Source organism: Polypterus senegalus, chromosome 6 (assembly GCF_016835505.1).
Source record: "Polypterus senegalus isolate Bchr_013 chromosome 6, ASM1683550v1, whole genome shotgun sequence".
Classification (NCBI taxonomy): domain Eukaryota; kingdom Metazoa; phylum Chordata; class Cladistia; order Polypteriformes; family Polypteridae; genus Polypterus; species Polypterus senegalus.
Window position 1 is genome coordinate 178,935,043 of NC_053159.1, and position 19,682 is coordinate 178,954,724.

Consider the following 19,682-nt stretch of genomic DNA (forward strand, 5'->3'; position numbering starts at 1 on the left):
CACCAGTTTCTCAGACACATCGAATTTTGTTGCAGCAGCTCAGTTTCCAATTTCTTTCGCCACTTCAACAACTTTTAATTGAAAACCAGCTTCATGTTCTGATCAAACGCTCCATCGTAGATGAGGGGTGCTCTTATGATAAAGGTGTTATGAGGGAGTGAGACACACAACAGTGCAAACGTCTCTTTGGAATAGTTTGAGTATTGCCGTGTGGTTACGTAGGCACAATACATAGATGAAAAAAAAATGCCGCGTGCTCCATGGTTAATCTCTCAGGTGGGCGTTAGCATATCATAATCACTTAGACCAATTGAATACGTTTTCTGCATTCATCTAATGTGACCAACATTATAAAATACAGGAAATTATACAGTAAAATCAAGTCCCGACTTATATGCGGGAGAACTTATCCACGAGTATATACGGTTAATTGAAACAGAGCTTTCTCTTTTTTTTTTTTTTTTTTTTTTTTAAATATATATATTGACATTATGCTGTGGTAATAGTTTGGAAGAGATTGTTCGGGGCAGTACAATCCTTTAGCTTCTATCTCTAAGCCATAACTTGTGAATTTTTAAGATGTACTAGATTGTTAATCCAGCTTTCTTCCACATAGTTCAAATTTATACTTGCAAAACAGATTTATGTAGCACCTTACATTTGTGAGCACCATCATATTGCCATCTATGGGTTTGGCATGATGGCTTGCTTTCTTACCTGAACAATGTCAAGATTATTGTCTCACTCGTGATCACTTAAAAGGCTGAGCTGTAGGGAATCCTTAGCAGTCTTCTACTTTACTCTCTACCAGTTCCGCCTTTTGGAAATTTTCGCTGTTTACCTTAATGATAGTGTGATGTGCATCAAAACGCAATTTTATAGCATCAGATGCTTCCACTCATCTACACTGTGTATAGTGCCTTCGCTGAAAAATGTTCCAAACCAGTGTATTTGTCTAGATCAGCATTTTCATAAAGAGAGGCAAGTGCAGACCTGTGATTGGGACTGTCAGGTGCAACTCATTACCTTTAGTAAAATCGCATCTCAAGAGATTTCAGTTTATCGTACATAGCTAGATAAAAGTAACGCTTCCTCCCAACCCTGCTCGCAATAACGCAAGTTTAGAAGATGGATGTATGGATAAATGATGGGTAATCTTTGTAGAAGTGTTCTGTAGGTCACACCAACCTCAGGCTCCCTAAGGGCCGGGAATATACTTGACATTCTATAAACGCTTACACGCACGTATCATGGCTGCCACACGTTCCCAGCTCTCTCTTGATGCGTCCTCTGAGCACGTCGTCAGAAATTAACATGACACGTGCGGAAGTTGCAGTTCCAGCAACAGTTTGGGTGCTGTGCGTGGTCAAGTTTTGGTACATGATGTCAGCATCGTTATTTACTATCAACATGTCCATAGTGATAAACATGCCTGTCAGAACAGCTGGCATCATATTGTCATCTCTTCGTAAGTAGATTTGGAAACCTGAAAGATAAAATAGAAGGAAATTCGAGACAGATACGTGTGTCCAAGGCAGCCGTTGCAAGATAACACGATGTGACTGCAAGCTGCATTGCACCTCCAAACAGAATCAATGTGCGTGCTTTGGTGTTGGATGAATAATTTCATGTGATGAAGCAAATTATCAAACTTAAATGCTGCCATCCACATGTATTCTTGGTGCTTTTCTTCATCCATTTCTCATATAGGCAATACAAGCATTGCATATTCCCCATTGTATTGCCACAGTACATTTAATGGTCTCTCATAAGATTTGTGTTGTTGTTTGTAGTCTTTTGTACCTTCAAAATCCTGTTGATTTACATAAACTATGAGTGCAAGTGTAGTCAGTACACTGCTTTTGTAGCTGCAGCATCCACAGGCGTACACGGAGCGTCAAAATTGCTGTCAATTTATTTTTCTGCTAAAAATAATGTTCTTTGAATAAAAACACTTTGTTCATATTTACACCACTGTCATGGTTTGTGTAAATGTGAGGCCTTTACGAGTTCCGTGGACAGTAGAAAACCGAAGAGGGCCATTTGTGCCAATCTTTTTTTTTTTTTTTTAACCAGTCTCCAGGACATTTTTTCACATAGAGCCGTGAAAATGCATCAGTTGCAGACGCTGTATTCTGAATGTTGGTCACTTTATTACATTTTTATTTTTTTAATGGCCTGCCAGTGTCCCGTTTCAGTGACACACTGGGTCGCTCAGCTCACCGTTTTTGTATCCCATAACATATAATACTAGGCCAGTCTGACAGAAATGTAACTTTTTTTTTTGAAAATAAATTCTGTCATGTATCGTAAATTGAGCTCTTTTTAGCAGTTTCTTGTATGCAGCTAGCTTACCTTTTGAACAAATTGCTTTCTCAAAGCTCTCCACAGGTTCTGTCAGGACTTTTTCAATGCCCAGTGCTGAGCTCTACAATTTTGCCTGTGTGTATGTGCAGACAGCATGGGCCCTTCTTTTTTGTGGTTAGGCACTCTGTGATTATTTAGCATTGTTATTTTTAAATATGCACAACAAATGATCATAAAATAACTGACAGCTCTGCACATAAAACCCAAACCCTCATGAGAAAGGTCTAATTTATAGGAAATGTATTCTGTGAGAGAGCAGGCTCTAGGCTGATCTTAAAACGGCTATGTCGCAAACTTGCAGATAAACCTCCGAGTATTTCAGTGGCCCGCTGCCTGGAAACTGAGACAGTTGTGTCATTACTGGCCCTGTGCACAGCCTGCATCCTTAACTGCTGCTTTTCCGATTGTGGGTTTTTTTTTTTTATTATTGTTACTGTTTAATATTTTCTGTAGCATATTTGTCTTAATGTTCTGAGGAATGGTGCCTGAATTTTAGAATTACAATTATCAGTTGCATTGATATTTGAATTACTTTGATACAACTGTGAAACCTGTCATCTGTTTATTAAAATAACCTTGGAGAGGAAAAAAAATAAGTCTGGATGTTCTTTACTACTTCTGGGAATTTCATGTTTGGAATCATTTGAATGTTTCTGGGAGATCTTGTGGGAAATTTCGAAGATGCTGTTGGAAAGGTTTCCCTCCGGATGTCTTGCAACTTCCTCTGTAGGTAGACATTTGCTTGTTAGCAGCACATTTTTCCACAGCCTCCAGTGTCCTCATTTTGAAACGTTGCATGGGAATCTGTGGCAGACACTATATAACTTAATGATATACCAGAGGGTCATTTGGTATGTGTTTAGGCCTTGCATCCAAATCATAATGGTTTCTTTACAGCTGGTCTCTGCTTGTGTACTTAATATTATTGGATAATGGATGGATGGACTGATGCAGTTCACGTATTTTACCTGCATTTTGTGGCTCAGTTTAAAGCAGGGGTCTCAAACTTCAGTCCTGGAGAGCTACTGTGGATGCAAGTTTTCATTGTAACCCTTTTCTTAATTAGTGACCAGTTTTTGCTGCTAATTAACTATTTCTCTTTATTTTAATTGACTTTTCTTGAGACTCTGACCACTGAATTGATTTTTTTTTCCTTAAATGGCACTTAAACATAAATTTGATGTGAACTAAGCCAACAGATGACCAACAAAGTTGGGGCCTCAAACTACAACCTTCATTCAGTTTCTTAACTTCAAGCCAATTCTCGTTGCTAATTAAACCATCCATCCATCCATCCTCATCCGCTTATCCGGGGTCGGGTCGCGGACGGCAGCAGCTTAAGTAGAGAAGCCCAGACTTCCTTCTTCCCGGCCACTTCTTCCAGCTCTTCCGGGAGAATCCCAAAGCATTCCCAGGCCAGCCAGGAGACATAGTCCCTCCAGCGTGTCCTGGGTCTGCCCTGGGGCCTCCGCCCGGTTGGATGTGCCCGGAACACCTCACCAGGGAGGCGTCCAGGAATCCTCCTGATCAGATGCCCGAGCCACCTCATCTGACTCCTCTCGATGCGGAGGAGCAGCGGCTCTACTCTGAGCTTCTCACCCTATCCCTTATCAAGCGGGGTCATTTTTGCTAAATCGCTTGTAATTCGACCTCTCCAAATTAGAATCATTGCTGTTATTGAACTATCTGGAGTATAAACACATGTTTGGTCTCTTTGTAAAGGTAACATTCTCTAGTTTCACCCTTAGTAGTCAGAATCACTGTAGGTGTGACTGATCAAAAGTTATGCACATTAGAACTCACAAAAAAAACGAATTTTTTTGTTCTCGCCTAAGTTTTTTTATGAAAATAAAGGAAAATGAAGCTGCAGTAGGTAGGTGGGGACAGAAACACACTATGTACCAACAGAATAACTTGTTGACAACTCAAATTTCAAATTTGAAAAGAATACCTGTAAAAATGACATTTGTACACCAGTTTTATGTGGGCATGCCCAGGTGCTTTTTAGAGGGACCATTATCCACATTTTGGAACGTATGGAAAAAGTGTAATAACTTTTGAATGCTTCAACCCACAGATATCAATGAGGGCTCTACTGAAAGCTTACACCTAAAGGAATCTATATCTACACACAGTGTCACTCTATTAGTTATAAAAATAATAAAAACAATAAAAAATACACATTTCTATGTAAAAATAGTCAATACAAGTCTTATGGGCCAAAAATATATATATTTTTATTTTTACTTTTTTTATAAAATGCACACAAACTATATACATTTCTTTTACAAACTGTTACAACACAGCTCAGCGTTTTTCCATGTGCCACTTGATGGCAGCAATCACTAGCAAGCAGAAAGCACAAGGGCGTGTCACATGTCGCTCTCTGCCATTAGACGTCACCTGGGCCGATTGATTACTTTCACGCCGCGTACATGCATCTATTATTTAATCGAGAGTGTATTTACGTTTATCTACTTTATTCATATTTAAAATGAGAAAAAACTTGGCGAAATCACAATAAACAACCATGCACCAACTCTGCAGACTGGCACAAATGCCACCTTCGCAGCTCATCGCTTTGTTTACAAGTTAGTATGGCAAGTTACATATCAAAATGCTCGGCTGCTCATTGGCTGTAAGTTTTGAGTGTCACTCAGTGTCCAATCAAACTGGTAGATTCTACCAGGGTTTGGAGTTGTACGTCATCGTTCAGGTGTCTGTGACACTCGTTGGCTATACGAGGTGCCAGTCAACCCCAGACCCGTCGTAATTGGCCAACTTAGGTGTCGATCAGAAGCTAACACTTCCGTGTTACATGCTGTAGCATGGTTATTGCCGACAGAAACAAATTACGTCTGATATGATCAATAGAAATGAAAAAAAAATTACGTAGCTAGTCTCAAGTTATGAAACGTTTTCTGGAGTTTTGTCCCTTTGAGGATATATCGTGTGTTTTGGACCTAAATCGTTTTACTGGATTATATTCGCTGGAGCCTTACGGACAGAATGGGATCAATACTGCTCGGAAATATTGATGTTTGACTTGCAGGGGGTCTTCAAAGGTAGGGAAAGTCAACTCTTAAAAGTATGTACTTCTCTGTAAAAAAGGCTTTAGTGTCAGTGCTGTGGTTGTTGTGTGTCAAAATGGTTTATATCATCGGTAAGACGAGACTTTGAAGTTTCATTTGATGGGTAGTATGTCGAGATGCATGGCAGATGGGCATGCACACATTACTGTAACGTTTTCAAAACGCTGTTATGACCCGGGACCGGTACGTGTGCGAGTTAAAGGGAAAGCCCAGACACCCTGCGGAGGAAACTCATTTCAGCCGCTTGTATTCGAGATCTCGTTCTTTCTGTCATTACCCATAGCTCATGACCATAGGTGAGGGTAGGAACGTAGATCGACTGGTATAATGAGAGCTTTGCCTTATGGCTCAGCTCCTTTTTTACCACGACAGACCGATGCAGAGCCCACATCACTGCAGGTGCCGCACCGATCCGCCTGTCGATCTCACGCTCCATTCTTCCCTCACTCGTGAACAAGACCCCGAGATACTTGAACTCCTCCACTTGGGGCAGGATCTCTCCCCCAACCCTGAGAGGGCACTCCACCCTTTTCCAGCTGAGGACCATGGTCTCGGATTTGGAGGTGCTGATTCTCATCCCAGCCGCTTCACACTCAGCTGCGAACCGCTCCAGAGAGAACTGAAGATCACGGCCTGACCCAATCCTGAGTCCATCAAATCGGACCCCTCAACACACTGGCTACGCCTAGAAATTCTGTCCATAAAAGTTATGAACAGAATCGGTGACAAAGGGCAGCCCTGGCGGAGTTCAACTCTCACTGGAAACGGGCTCGACTTAGTGCCGGCAATGCGGACCAAGCTCTGACACCGGTTGTACAGAGACCGAACAGCTCTTATCAGGGGGTCTGGTACCCCATACTCCCGGAGCACCCCCCACAGGATTTCCCGAGGGACATGGTCAAATGCCTTTTCCAAGTCCACAAAACACATGTAGACTGGTTGGGCAAACTCCCATGCACCCTCTAGGATTCTGCTAAGGGTGCAGAGCTGGTCCACTGTTCCACGACCAGGATGAAAACCACACTGTTCCTCCTGAATCCAAGATTCGACTATCCGACGGACCCTCCTCTCCAGAACCCCCAAATAGACTTTTCCAGGGAGGCTGAGGAGTGTGATCCCTCTGTAGTTGGAACACACCCTCCGGTCCCCCTTTTTAAAGAGGGGGACCACCACCCCGGTCTGCCAATCCAGAGGCACTGTCCCGATGTCCATGCGATGTTGCAGAGGCGTGTCAACCAAGACAGTCCTACAACATCCAGAGCCTTGAGGAACTCCGGGTGTATCTCATCCACCCCCGGGGCCCTGCCACCAAGGAGTTTTTTGACCACCTCAGTGACTTCAGTCCCAGAGATGGGAGAGCCCACCTCAGAGTCCCCAGGCTCTGCTTCCTCTTTGGAAGGCATGTTAGTGGGATTGAGGATGTCTTCGAAGTACTCCCCCCACCCACCCACAATGTCCCGAGTCGAGGTCAGCAGCGCACCATCCCCACCATATACGGTGTTGACCCTGCACTGCTTCCTCCTGAGATGCCGGACGGTGGACCAGAATCTCCTCGAAGCCGTCTGAAAGTCGTTCTCCATGGCCTCCCCAAACTCCTCCCATGCCCGAGTTTTTGCCTCCGCAACCACCAAAGCCGCGTTCCACTTGGCCTGCCGGTACCTATTAGCTGCCTCCAGAGATCCACAGGACAAAAAGGTCCTATAGGACTCCTTCAGCTTGACGGCATCCCTCACCTCCGGTGTCCACCAACGGGTTTGGGGATTGCCGCCATGACAGGCACCAACCAACTTGCGGCCACAGCTCCGGTCAGCCGCCTCAACAATAGAGGCACGGAACATGGCCCATTTGGACTCGATGTCCCCCACCTCCCTCGGGACGTGGTCGAAGTTCTGCCGAAGGTGGGAGTTGAAGCTACTTCTGACAGGAGACTCTGCCAGCAGACCCGAGTGTCCAAGACATGTGGCCGCAAGTCCGATGACCTCCTTGAACCGTCACCTTATCGTGGTGGAGGGGTTTGCGTGGCCCAATGATCCTAGGAGCTATGTTGTCCGGGGCTTTATGCCCCTGGTAGGGCCACCCAAGGCAAACTGGTCCTAGGTGAGGGATGAGACAAAGAGCGGTTCAACAAACCTCCAATGATGAAAGAAAACTTTGGACAACGTTTTTCCCTTGCCTGGACGCAGGTCACTGGGGCCCCCCTCTGGAGGTGGGGCTCGATGGCGAGCACCTGGTGGCCGGGCCTGCACCCATGGGGCTCGGCCGGGCACAGCCCGAAGAGGTAACGTGGGTCCTCCTCCCCATGGGCTCACCACCTATGGGAGGGGCTAAGGAGGTTGGGTGCAGTGTGAATTGGATGGTGGCAGAAGGCGGGGACCTTGGTGGTCTGATCCTCGGCTACAGAAACTGGCTCTTGGGACGTGGAATGTCACCTCTCTGAAAGGGAAAGAGCCTGAGCTAGTGCGCGAAGTCGAGAGTCCGACTAGATATAGTCGGACTCGCCTCGACGCACAGCTTGGACTCTGGAACCAATCTCCTTGAGAGGGGCTGGACTCTCTACCACTCTGGAGTTGCCCCAGTGAGAGGCGCCGAGCAGGTGTGGGCATACTTATTTCCCCCCGACTCGGAGCCTGTGCATTGGGGTTTACCCCGGTGGACGAGAGGGTGGCCTCCCTCCGCCTTCGGGTGGGGGGACAGACGGGTCCTGACTGTTGTTTGTGAGTATGCGCCGAACAGCAGTTTGGAGTACCCACCCTTTTTGGGGTCCCTGGAGGGGGTGCTAGAGGAGGGCGTACCTTCTGGGGACCCCCTCGTTCTGCCGAGAGACTTCAATGCTCATGTGGGCAATGACAGTGAGACCTAGAAGGGCGTGATTGGGAGGAACGGCCCCGTCGATCTGAACCCTAGCGGTGTTTTGTTATTGGACTTCTGTGCTCGTCACGGATTGTCCGTAACGAACACCATGTTCAAGCATAAGGGTGTTCATATGTGCACTTGGCACCTCTACACCCTAGGCCTCAGTTCGATGCTAATTAAACCCGTTATTCAATTTCATTGTGCTCATTCTGCCATGGCAGACATTTCCAAAACTGTTTCTTTTTTTTAAGAATGCTGTAAAAAAAAGTTTTGTGGACCTGAGCTGATCAACATTAGTGAGGCCTTCACCTTTCTTTATTTTCAGTTATTGTGTGACGGGAGCAGGTTGTTGTTTGTGCGTTGGTTCATTTTGTGTCTTAATATTGTTAGGTTGCTAACTACGGAAAAAAGAAATAATTAAGGGGCCTGAGTAATTTTAAAATTAAGGCAAAGAGTTAATTAGCAGCAAAATCTGGTCATTAATGTAGAAAAGGCTTAAAATGAAAACTTGCAGCCTCTGTAGCTCTCCAGAACTGGAGTTGGAGACCCCTGCTTTAAAGTGTCACAAATCTGCATTTGTAAGTCGCAACTGGTTGTAAATCTCCTCTAAGTAGCATTGTTGTTTTTAGGAATGTTGCAGTATAATGACCTAATAAGTTTTGGATCAAACCGCCTCAAAAGTTTAGAGGAATACTAGCAGAATACCCGCGCTTGGCAGCGGAGAAGTAGTGTGTTAAAGAAGTTATGAAAAAGAAAAGGAAAATTTTTAAAAATAACATAACATGATTGTTAATGTAATTGTTTTGTCATTGATATGAGTGTTGTTTCTCTCTCTCTCTCTCTCTCCTTTGGGGTGCGAGCAGCTGTTGCTGGGGGTGCCAGAATCCAACGCGGAAGAAAAAAGAAAAAAAAAAAAACGGATGACTCCTGCTCTTACATGCACTTACTGTAGTGCTGCGTGGGTATTATGAACTATCGTATCTGTTCAAGTTCCATTTAAATTTTAAATATAAGTAATTTTTATTTAGTTGACAGAAATATGTTTGGTAGGAATGAAAGTCAGCATTGCATAAATTTTTCTTCACCATAGAAATTTAAAGAGTAAATTCAACTTCCATTCCTACCAAAGATATTTCTGTCGACTAAATAGAACCTACTTATATCCAAATTTGAGCTATTGAGCTGTCGCCTGCCTGACTGGATATGTCAGCCTCGCTTCGCTCTTACTTTTTTACTGTTCATTTAATCATGGCTAGTCGCGAAAATTTTGAACATGGAAGGAGGATTACACTGAGTATGGCTTTACCAAAACAATTATTGATGGCGAATAAAGTATCCATTATTCATAAAGCTTCAATTGGTGATATGTTTTTCTGCGTTAACCTCATATTTTTTCATACTTCTTCTCAAACCAAGGGGGTGTGAGGGTAAAATGAATCGGGAAGCACTGATTTATATATATATTGAATATATTGAAATAGTTTTACTGTCAAATGATGCAAACAATACACGGCACGTGTTTCGCCCTAATTCTGGGCTGATCAGGCGTACACACTCACTGCACCCCCTGTCGGGAATCGAACCTCGGACGTCAGCGCTAGTGTTGCACCACAGCGTGTGTTCCATTTATTTGACAGTATGTAGATTGGTATATGTATACACATACACTCCTGTAGCCACAATAAATGCCTTTATTTTATAGACAAACCAGGGATGAACAACTTCCTTTCTACTGCAGCCACAGCCACGACACACAAAAAAAACATCAATAATAACTCATAAACGTGCAATATCATTTAGGAAAATCGCAACATTTTACTCACCAAAAATTCGGATTATTTGTAAACAAAATCCAGAGTCCTCTCTTTCCTCAAAAACAGTTCAATTACTCTGTCATATGGATCAGAGTGCTTCAGTTCCATCAAAACCTCACTTTCTATCCCCATCGAAGCTATTGGTGAAAGGCGAACCCGCCCTATGGTATTCCTGGCATAAGTTTGAATTCGCTTTAGGGCTGAAAATGTCCGCTCGACAGAAGCAGTGTACACGGGAATGCTCACCGCCAAATATACCAATGTGAACTGCTGCCCCATGCTCTCATTCAGATTTTTCTGATGAAGGAAGTCAAGGAGATCAGTGGGAGATTTTCCTGCAAAATCATCCATGGCCTAAATTACAGTCCGTTCTGTTTTTAGCCGAGACAGATCAAAAAGCGCTCCGTGGTTCTTGTGTTAAAGTGGAGAAGGCTGCATGCGGGAAATTTTACTTGTATTCCCGAAACTTCTGGGAGTCTAGGAGCGTGACAAACATCAGTTTTTTGTGGTCTTGAAATCTGGTCTTCATCTGGCAAATAATATTGTCCAGAATCCTGCCATGGAGTTGTCCATAGTGCACGCGACAATCTTTCGCTTGGAGTGTTTATGGTGCGTTCAATGGCGTCATAGACTTCCTCATATCGGCTTCTATCTAATCAATGGATCTGAATACGGTGACGTTGCCGTACGCCTGCTAGAGGGCCCTACTGACACCAACTCAAAATCTGATTGGTTGAAGTCCGTCCTTTCTCCTTGCTTTGCGGTTCTGTACTGTTTTATTGTTCGTTTATTACGATTATTATAGTTATTGTGTAGCTATTTTAGACTTAGTTTACTGTTCAGATACCCATTTCCTTTATTTAATCCGTGGGCTCTCCGCTATTTTTTTGTTCCTTTATTACGATTATAGTTATTTATTGATTCCCTTCTTTGGCTGACTGCCTGCCCATATAAGGCGCTCCGCTGTTTTTTTGTGAAGCAGCGTTTACACAGCTTCTCCGCTGTTTTATAAACAAACGCCATATTAGGCCATCGTTTTTCCTTGCTTCGCCAACTAAGCAGCCTTTTTATTTAATCCACGGGTTCTCCGCTGTTTTATTGTTGGGAGCTCTTCCTTCTTTTCTACGTACTGCGGTCGCTGTCAGTTCACGTGATTACGTGGGAGTTGTGATGATGTCACACGCAGCTCCGCCCCCCACGGCCATCAGGCTAACGTCCATTACAGTATATGGAGAAAAATTGGTTCCAGTTATGACTGTTACGTGTAGAATTTCGAAATGAAACCTGCTTAACTTCTGTAAGTAAGCTGTAAGGAATGAGCCTGCCAAATTTCAGCCTTCTACCTACACGGGAAGTTGGAGAATTAGTGATGAGTGAGTGAGGGCTTTGCCTTTTATTAGTATAGATTTGAGACAAAATTAAATAAATGCATTGAGAATTGTGACCAGGAAAAACAAAACAAGGTATGTGAGTCTAAATAATTTGTCTCTAAATGTTTTGCTTCTTGGTTTTTCTTTTTTCTCTTTTTTTGTTTATGTATTTTAATTATTCTTTCATTGTTTTGGTAGAGTCTTAGTGGTGACCCTGGTGCTGTTCCATGAAGCGAGCTTATAAAATCGAGGATTTTTTGTAATAGCCTCGCTTGAGTTAGCCTAACAGTTCACTTCAGGCTCATTGAGTTCCACGAACAAAATTCAGGTGTATTTAATCTCCGCTAATTCAAGCCAAGCTTGATAAGCGAGGCTCGCGCTTGGCCCACGTGATATAAAAGGCAGCCTTGTTAATCGATGCTGGATAAGTAAGAATGGAAACTAAGGAAAGAGCTGCGTTTTTTTCGCAGGCGGAGCAAGAATTATTATTACAAGCCTATGAGGACTACAAAGCTATAATAACTAGAAAGGGAACACGAGCTGTATTATCAAAGCTCGTGAGGCTGCATGGCAGAAAATAGCTGACAAGTTAAATGCGTAAGAACATGATTTTAGTAACTTTTGTGTTAAGGATGTCAAACTATTTAACAACTAAATGAGAACAGTTTCAAGCCTTCAATTTGTATAGTCATTAAAATTTCCTTTTACATATGCATTTTGTTACCAGTTGTAAGGTACTTTAAACTGCACAGGCTACTACAATGTCCCACGCTCTGTCTGGTGTAACTCGGAGATGCCGCAGGCAGTTAAACCTGGATTTTAACTGTCCAAATGTCATTTCAATGCGTGCCCTTGTCTTACAATGGGCATGGTTGAAATGTCTTTCTGCTTGTGTTGCAGGATCTGTATATGGTGTGAGAAGAAACGGTAGACATGGGTATCCTCTGTCACCAATAGCACACCAGGAAAAATTCATATAATGGAAAGTAGACACATTAGACTGTAGTATAATAAACTATAGTATATTTGTGAATTTTAGTTGACTTGCCTTGTCTGAGGCTTTGAGCCAGTGAAGACTCGCGAAAAATTCTGGCATCATGTACTGATCCTGGCCATTTTGCCGCAATGTTTGAAATTAGATGTTCAGCAGTGCATACCATCTGAAACATTTTAGCAAATGGTAATGACATACATTGCTAATGTTGGACGACTACACTTTCACCTCTTGTATATAAATGTGAGATATTATCAGTACTTACCTGTACATTAATACTGTGATATGATTTGCGGTTTATGTAATCAGGCTCTGTTGGACCTGCTGGAGCCTTTATCCTCACGTGTGTACAGTCAATGGCTCCAATGACGTTAGGAAAGCCTGACAAATTAAATTCAGTTACTTATCAGGTAATGATTTATGTGCTGTAAATGAGTAGATGTTTAAAGATTAAGCACCATTAATTCCAAAGAAAGTTTCCTTAATGGCAACAATTCCTCGGTGGCCAGGAAAGGTAATAAATATATTTAAAAAGGACTTTAATGCAACGCAAACCTTCCTGATTTCACGGCACACTGTAGCTTTGCTTAAATGTTCAGCATCCCCCACACTGTACAGAAATGAACCACTGGCAAAATAACGCAAAGCGATACACAAAGACTGTGCAACCGTAAGGGCTTTAGAGCGACGTGTGTTTTTAGAAATGTAAGGTTCCAATAACTGACACACATATGCAATACTGTGTCTACTAAATCTATAGCCAGATAAATAATCATCCGCAAAATGCAACGGATCTATCCTGGGCGAAGTAATTGTGGAACCTGTTGCCTTAAAGCTCTACGAATGAGCCTCGCTCCCTCATCAACTGGATTATGAATAAATGGGCACGCCATGGTTATTCATGTAAAAGCCTTCAATGCACTCCTTGTCATTTTATACTTTCTAAGTAATTAGAATCACCTGCATGTAATCTGTAATAATTTTATATTGGAGGGTCGATGTGTGTGAAAGAGGGAGTGAACAGCAGCAGAATAATCTCAGCCCCACAGAATGTCATGCTGTGACATCACATGGCTTGTCCAATCATATTCATCAAGCTAAGCTAAACTTCACAACTAACCTGCCATGGAGCAGGCTTGTCCAAGAGCATATGTTGGCATAGTAATTAAGCGGAGCTTCAGGTTAGCCTCGTTCGTGGAACTGAATTTGGAGAAATTAAACCGGGATTATCGAAATGAGCCTGGATTTTGAGGTTAGCGCGCTTCGTGGAACAGCCCCCCTGTTTTCCCTTTTAGACTGTGTAGAATGCCCCTGATCATGTCTAAAGCCCAGGTCAATGTCAGGATTGAGTACTGCTGTAGTTCAATAGTTCCCCTTCTTTTATATCTGTAACCTCACTCAGAGTACCAAATCAGGCATAAGAGAGTTTTTTTTTAATTATTCATAAGTTAACTTGACATATCCAGTTGTACCCAAAATATAATAACCTGATAAGCAGTTCAGCTTGTGTCAAATATGCTTACTACCAGGTGGCTGTCTGGTCTGTCTTGTCTTATATTGGTTGTTCTCTTGTCTGAAGTGGTCCACCATTGCCTTTGATCCAACATGGTTTCTGGATGGACCGAGAAACCGCATGTCCTGGATGAAGCGAAGTAGTCGAGTCTCTCTCTTTAGATTCCTTGATGTATCTGCACTATGACTAATAGGATGTCGTTGTGCAGGGCCCAACTCATTCCAGGTTCATTCCAGACCTGTTTCAGCGTGCCTCAAACCCCAGATTTACATTTCTGGCCAGATTGTCCTTTCATTTTGGCTACCTGTATCCCCCCTGTCTAGCTGGCTGGTGAATAAGTTCCTGCTTTTGAATTTTAGCTTGGGACTACCTGCATGCATATCTGCTTAAGGGGGGATTTAGGAGCCCTCCAACTTGTGGGGAAAAACCTGGGGGTTGGGGGGCAGAATTGGCACTCCAGCCACCATTTTTTAAAAAAACAAAACGCACCTCATAGTGTTCCATTCCATCTGAACTAGTGTGATGGCTGAGGTGTCACCTGTGGCAAGGCTGCGTTCTGGTCCTAATCTGGGGTCCTGAGGTCGTTTGTCATGTGGTGGATATGGCAACATGCTGTATCAGTGTCTGCTCCTAACCGGTCAGTGGACGTGAGCACAGGCTCTTCTAAGTAAGCATGGTCAGAATTTTAACGTGAGTTGTGAGTGAGAGATGGAGAAGGGGCAGTGCGGCCCTCTCCGGACTTCAATCAGCCCATGTTCCTTAAGGGGCTGGCTTAAATCTTATTACAAAATGAATATAAATGTATAGACAATTTTATAAATAAATCTTCAAATGTATTGTCTTTGTTCATTTTTCTTTCTCTCCGTTACATTCATTTGTTTCCGTAACAGTGCACACAACATGAAGCTCAGCTTGAAGCTGTCATTTTCACCCATCAAATTCAAGATGTGTTTGGATTGGATGCTCAAAGCTGTGACTGGGGTGCATACGAGTGTGAGAGACTATTTAATTCAAAACGCTGTCTATGTATCGCCAGTACTGCATCTGAGGTGTCCGCTGTAAATGTGATGTTCTAATGTTGTGCACCGATGAGTCGCCAATCAAAACGTCGCACTCGCCAGAGCCCATTATCAAGTTTGAAAGGTGAAAATGACCGTGTTCAGTTCAAGGTGTACTTCCTGTTGAAGGTAATGTTACTAAATGAAAGAGAAATGAAATACATAAAGAAATAAGCAACAAAACAAAACACATTTAATTATTTATGCTCCTAATTTGTTGTCACAGTGTATATATTTGCATATTTATTTAGTTTTGTCTGAAATATTTCTCTGTAGAAAGGCAGTCCATGGCTGGTTGTCTAAGACCGGCTGCCTGCCCCTGCCCAGGCTGTCCAAGCCGTTCTCCAGTACAGCGATAAATTACAGTATATGTTCAGTTGGGTCTTACCGAATGGATCTTGACTTAAAATTCAAGACACCCGTGGATGATGTTTTACTGCCTATGTTGTTTTTCAATATGGAATTTTACTGTTGAACAACTGGAGCAAATCTGCCCATCTAACAGTGGGTAACTGTTACCATGTGACCCCAGTCCTCCTTTGTAATAAATAACCATTTTAGTAAAGGAGAGTGGGGTGGTTATGAGGGCTAAAAGACAAGATGGTGTATCTGCTGCTCAGGTTCCTACTGTGGGTTTATTCTTCTACACCAGTTATTGGTTTATATGAGGAGGGTGTTATGTTATTAAAGCCACGGGACAACGACTTGTCTTTGAACCTCCACTTTATTAAGTGCGCACACACCTTCTTTTTACACTCCGTATCCCTGTGCACTACCCAGGACTGTCCGGTCCACAACAACACATTACCGGAACCTTTGTTGCTATAAGGCATAACATCACATCTTCCCCCCTTTAAAAGATAATGACTTTCCCTTGCAATCTTATGTTGTATCAGTTTGTTCTATTACCCAAAAGAACATCTTCATAATAACATCACAACCCAACCATCACAGAACTTTCACAATCTTGAATCAACTTTTTTTTATATATATATATATATATATATATATATATATATATATATATATATATATCAGTCAACAGACTTCAATTAATCTTTCAGGAGGTCTAACAGTGCGTTTTGGTCTGCAATACTTCTCAGGTAAAACAGTAACTTGTTTTGTTAGATCAGAGTTAGTGTGATCCACAGAACCTTTGTCAACTTGTTGACTTGCGGAAATGTCAGAATCATCTGATCGCGACTCTGTTTCTTGAACAGTCACTTGTTGTCTTAAGTCCCTCTGTTCCTTCTTAGAATTGCACCGCTCGGTCTGAATCTCATATGAGCGTGGTAGTACTTCTCTTCAACACATCCTTGTTGCATCCATGTTCCTGATGCATGGTTCAGGATTCAACTCTATCACCAGGCTTGAGTTTTCGAGGATCTTTGCTTTCTTGTCATAGTTTCCTTTTTGTTTGTTTTTAAGTTGTTGTTTTTCCTGTTTAACTTTGTTCGCCCCAGCAGGTGTCAACAGGTCCTGGTGAATGAGTAAGTTAGTGCGTATCCTTCGACCCATCAGCATTTGGGCTGGGGACAACCCATTTTGAAGAGGAGCACTCCTGTAAATCATTAGACTCTTGTGGAAGTCGGTCTTTCCATCGTGACTCTTCTTCATGAGAGCTTTCACAATCTTTACAGAACTCTCCGCAGCCCGTTGGACCTAGGGTAGTTTGGGCTTGATGTGGTGTGTTGAAATCCCCACTCTGCAGCGAAGACATCAAACTCCCTACTGCAAAACTGCGGCCCATTATCAGAGAACACTTCACAGGGAACTCCATGTCTTGCAAAGACTGTCTTCAGAAAAGCAATGACAGCTTGGCTGGATGTCGCCTGAAGTGTTGCAACTTCTGGATAGTTTGAGAAATAATCAGTAACTACAATGTGGCTCTTACCATTGCAGTCAAACAGGTCTACCCCAACCTTTTGATATGGATAATCGGGCACTGGATGAGACATGAGTGGCTCTGCTTGTTGCCTGGGTCTGTATGTAAGGCATATTTCACATGAAGCTGTAAGCTGACTGATGTCGTGATTTATCCTTGGCCAATACATTACCTCACGGGCCCTGCGCTTACATTTCTCCTCTCCCAGATGCCCCTCATGAACCTTGTGCAGCATCTCCTTGCGCATTGACACTGGGATGACAAACTTGTCATCTACTACTGAAAGCTCCGCTCTGCATGACCAGTAATCTTGAATTTGCTTTGGACAGTCACTTTTCTTTCCTGGCCAGCCTTCTAATATGGTCTCTCTAAGTTGTGTCAATGTTCCATCCATATCGGTTGACTTTCTGATTTGTTCAGTTTTCTCTGAGGACACTGGAAGAGAGGTTACAATCATGTCGACATACGCTTGTATGTCCGCACCTTTCTCACTGGTAAGGCTCTCATGCCTGTCGACAGCCCGAGAAAGTGTATCAGCTCGAACATGAATTTTCCTGGTGTATAGATCATGTTGACGTCATATTTTTGGAGTCTGATGAGCATTCGTTGGATTCTCATAGGACAGTCATTTAAAGCCTTAGACATTATTGACACCAATGGCTTATGATCCGTTTCCACTTCAAAGGACTGGCCATAGACATACTGGTGGAACCTTTCACAGGCATACGTAGAAGCTAAAAGTTCCTTCTCGATTTGTGCATAGTTGGTTTCTGCACTCGTCAAGGCCCTTGATGCATAGGCTACCGGCTGCCAGCTCTCAGCATGTTGCTGCAAAAGCACAGCACCTAGGCCATATTGTGAGGCATCTGCTGAGATTCGTGTCCTCTTGTGCGGGTCATAGTATCGAGCACTGGCTCCTCTGTGATGATGCGCTTCAATTTTTGAAAGCACATCTCCTGCTCGTGAGCCCACATCCATTCATTCTTTTGCTCGAGGAGACATCTGAGTGGAGCTGAATGCGTTGACAGCTGGGGAATGAATTTGGCCAGGTATGTGACCATTCCGAGGAATCTCCTGACTTCCTCTTTATTTTGAGGCCGTTCCATGTTGACTATTGCTGAAGTTTTTCTTGGGTCTGGCCTGACCCCATCCTCAGACAAAACATCTCCCACGAAAGTTAAGCTCTTGACTGCAAACTCACATTTCTCCTTGTTTAATTTTAGGTTCGACTGTCTTATTAGCTCCAGGACCTGCCTCAATCTTGCATCATGCTCCTGGCGGTCGGAACCCCACACAATTATGTCATCCATCATCGTCTCTACCCCTGGTAGGTGTTCAAAAATCATGTGGATTGTTTTGTGGTATACTTCAGGTGCTGATAGAATACCATAAGGTAGACGGAGAAAACGATATCTGCCTTCTGGCGTATTGAAGGTACACAGTTTAGAACTTGCTTCATCAAGTTTCAATTGCCAGAATCCAGACGATGCATCAAGCTTACTGAACCACTTTGCTCCAGCGAACTGAGACATAATCTCTTCTCTAGTTGGTAGTTTAAAATGTTCACGTTTTATGGCCCTGTTGAGATCTCTTGGATCAAGACATATTCTCAAAGAGCCATTCTTCTTGAGCACAATGACTAGTGAACTCACCCAGTCTGTTGGTTCATCGATTTTCTTAATGACATCCAGCTTCTCCATGCGAGCTAATTCCTCTTTGAGCTTTTCTCGTAATGCAAATGGAACTTTTCTGCATGCGTGCACTACAGGAGTCACAGCGCCATCTGTATTTATTCTGTGTTCCCCAGGCAGACATCCGAGTCCTTTAAAAACATCCTTATACTCCTCCATAAATGAAGTTTCATCTGTTTTGCATTGTGATGTCACTACAAACACTCTCCTCAACAAGTCCAGTTTTTCACATGTGCTCAGTCCCAGAATTGGCTGAACGCTCTTTTCCACAATCAGCATTTGTGTCTTTAGCAGCTGTCCTTTATGTTTCAGTGTCACTAGGCAGATTCCTTTGACAGGGACATCCTCACCTGTGTATCCTGTTACTTTTATTTTTGTTGAATGTATTTTGTTTTAACTTTGAGGGTTTCGTAGTCATTCATAGACAACAGGTTAACTTGTGCACCTGTATCTAATTTGAATGGAATTATTGTCTCATTTACTGTCAGTGGTACAATCCATTCAGCTTTTTCTGTCATGTTTGTTTGAACAGAATCTACAAAGAATTCCTCTGGCTGTTCTTCAACTGTGTGTACTTTTTTCTCTGTACCATCAGTTTTACAACACTTTGCAAAATGATTATTCTTCCCAACGCGATTACAAGTTTTTCCATATGCAGGACAAGATCTTGGTATATGTATCCCTCCACATCTACCACACCTGCTTTTTGTGATTTTCTCTCTCTGGTGTCTTTGTTTTGTAAGTTGTTTTTTGTGCTGCTCCTCACTTTTTACTGCGTGACTGTAGCAGTATCCCTTTGCAGTTCTTTGGCTTGTGCGCGAGTTATTTCAGCAGCTCTACACATGTTGACAGCTTTCTCTAATGTCAAAGCTGGTTCACGTAGCAGTCTTTCCCTGAGACCATTATCGGGAATCCCACAGACTATTCTGTCTCTCACTAGTGAATCTCTTAAATCTCCGAAGTCACAAGTCTTACTCAGTGTGTGCAGTTCAGCAAGATACTGGTCAAAAGCCATCCCTTGTCTCTGATCAGCGGAGAAAAATTT

The 19,682-nt window shown here is 43.0% G+C and overlaps 1 protein-coding gene across 1 annotated transcript; it reads right to left on the minus strand.

Annotated features, from left to right (window-relative positions):
• Positions 1-17,791: 17,791 nt before the first annotated feature.
• On the minus strand, positions 17,792-19,017 carry LOC120530678 (uncharacterized protein K02A2.6). The gene has a single exon (XM_039755098.1). It carries the CDS (start codon positions 18,914-18,916, stop codon positions 17,792-17,794), a length of 1,125 nt encoding a protein of 374 aa, XP_039611032.1. The 5' UTR covers positions 18,917-19,017.
• Between the last annotated feature and the right edge of the window lie 665 nt (positions 19,018-19,682).

Bases quoted from the DNA above. Each gene is read 5' to 3' on its own strand.
- LOC120530678 (XM_039755098.1), bottom strand. From the start codon at position 18,916: ATGCTGATTGTGGAAAAGAGCGTTCAGCCAATTCTGGGACTGAGCACA.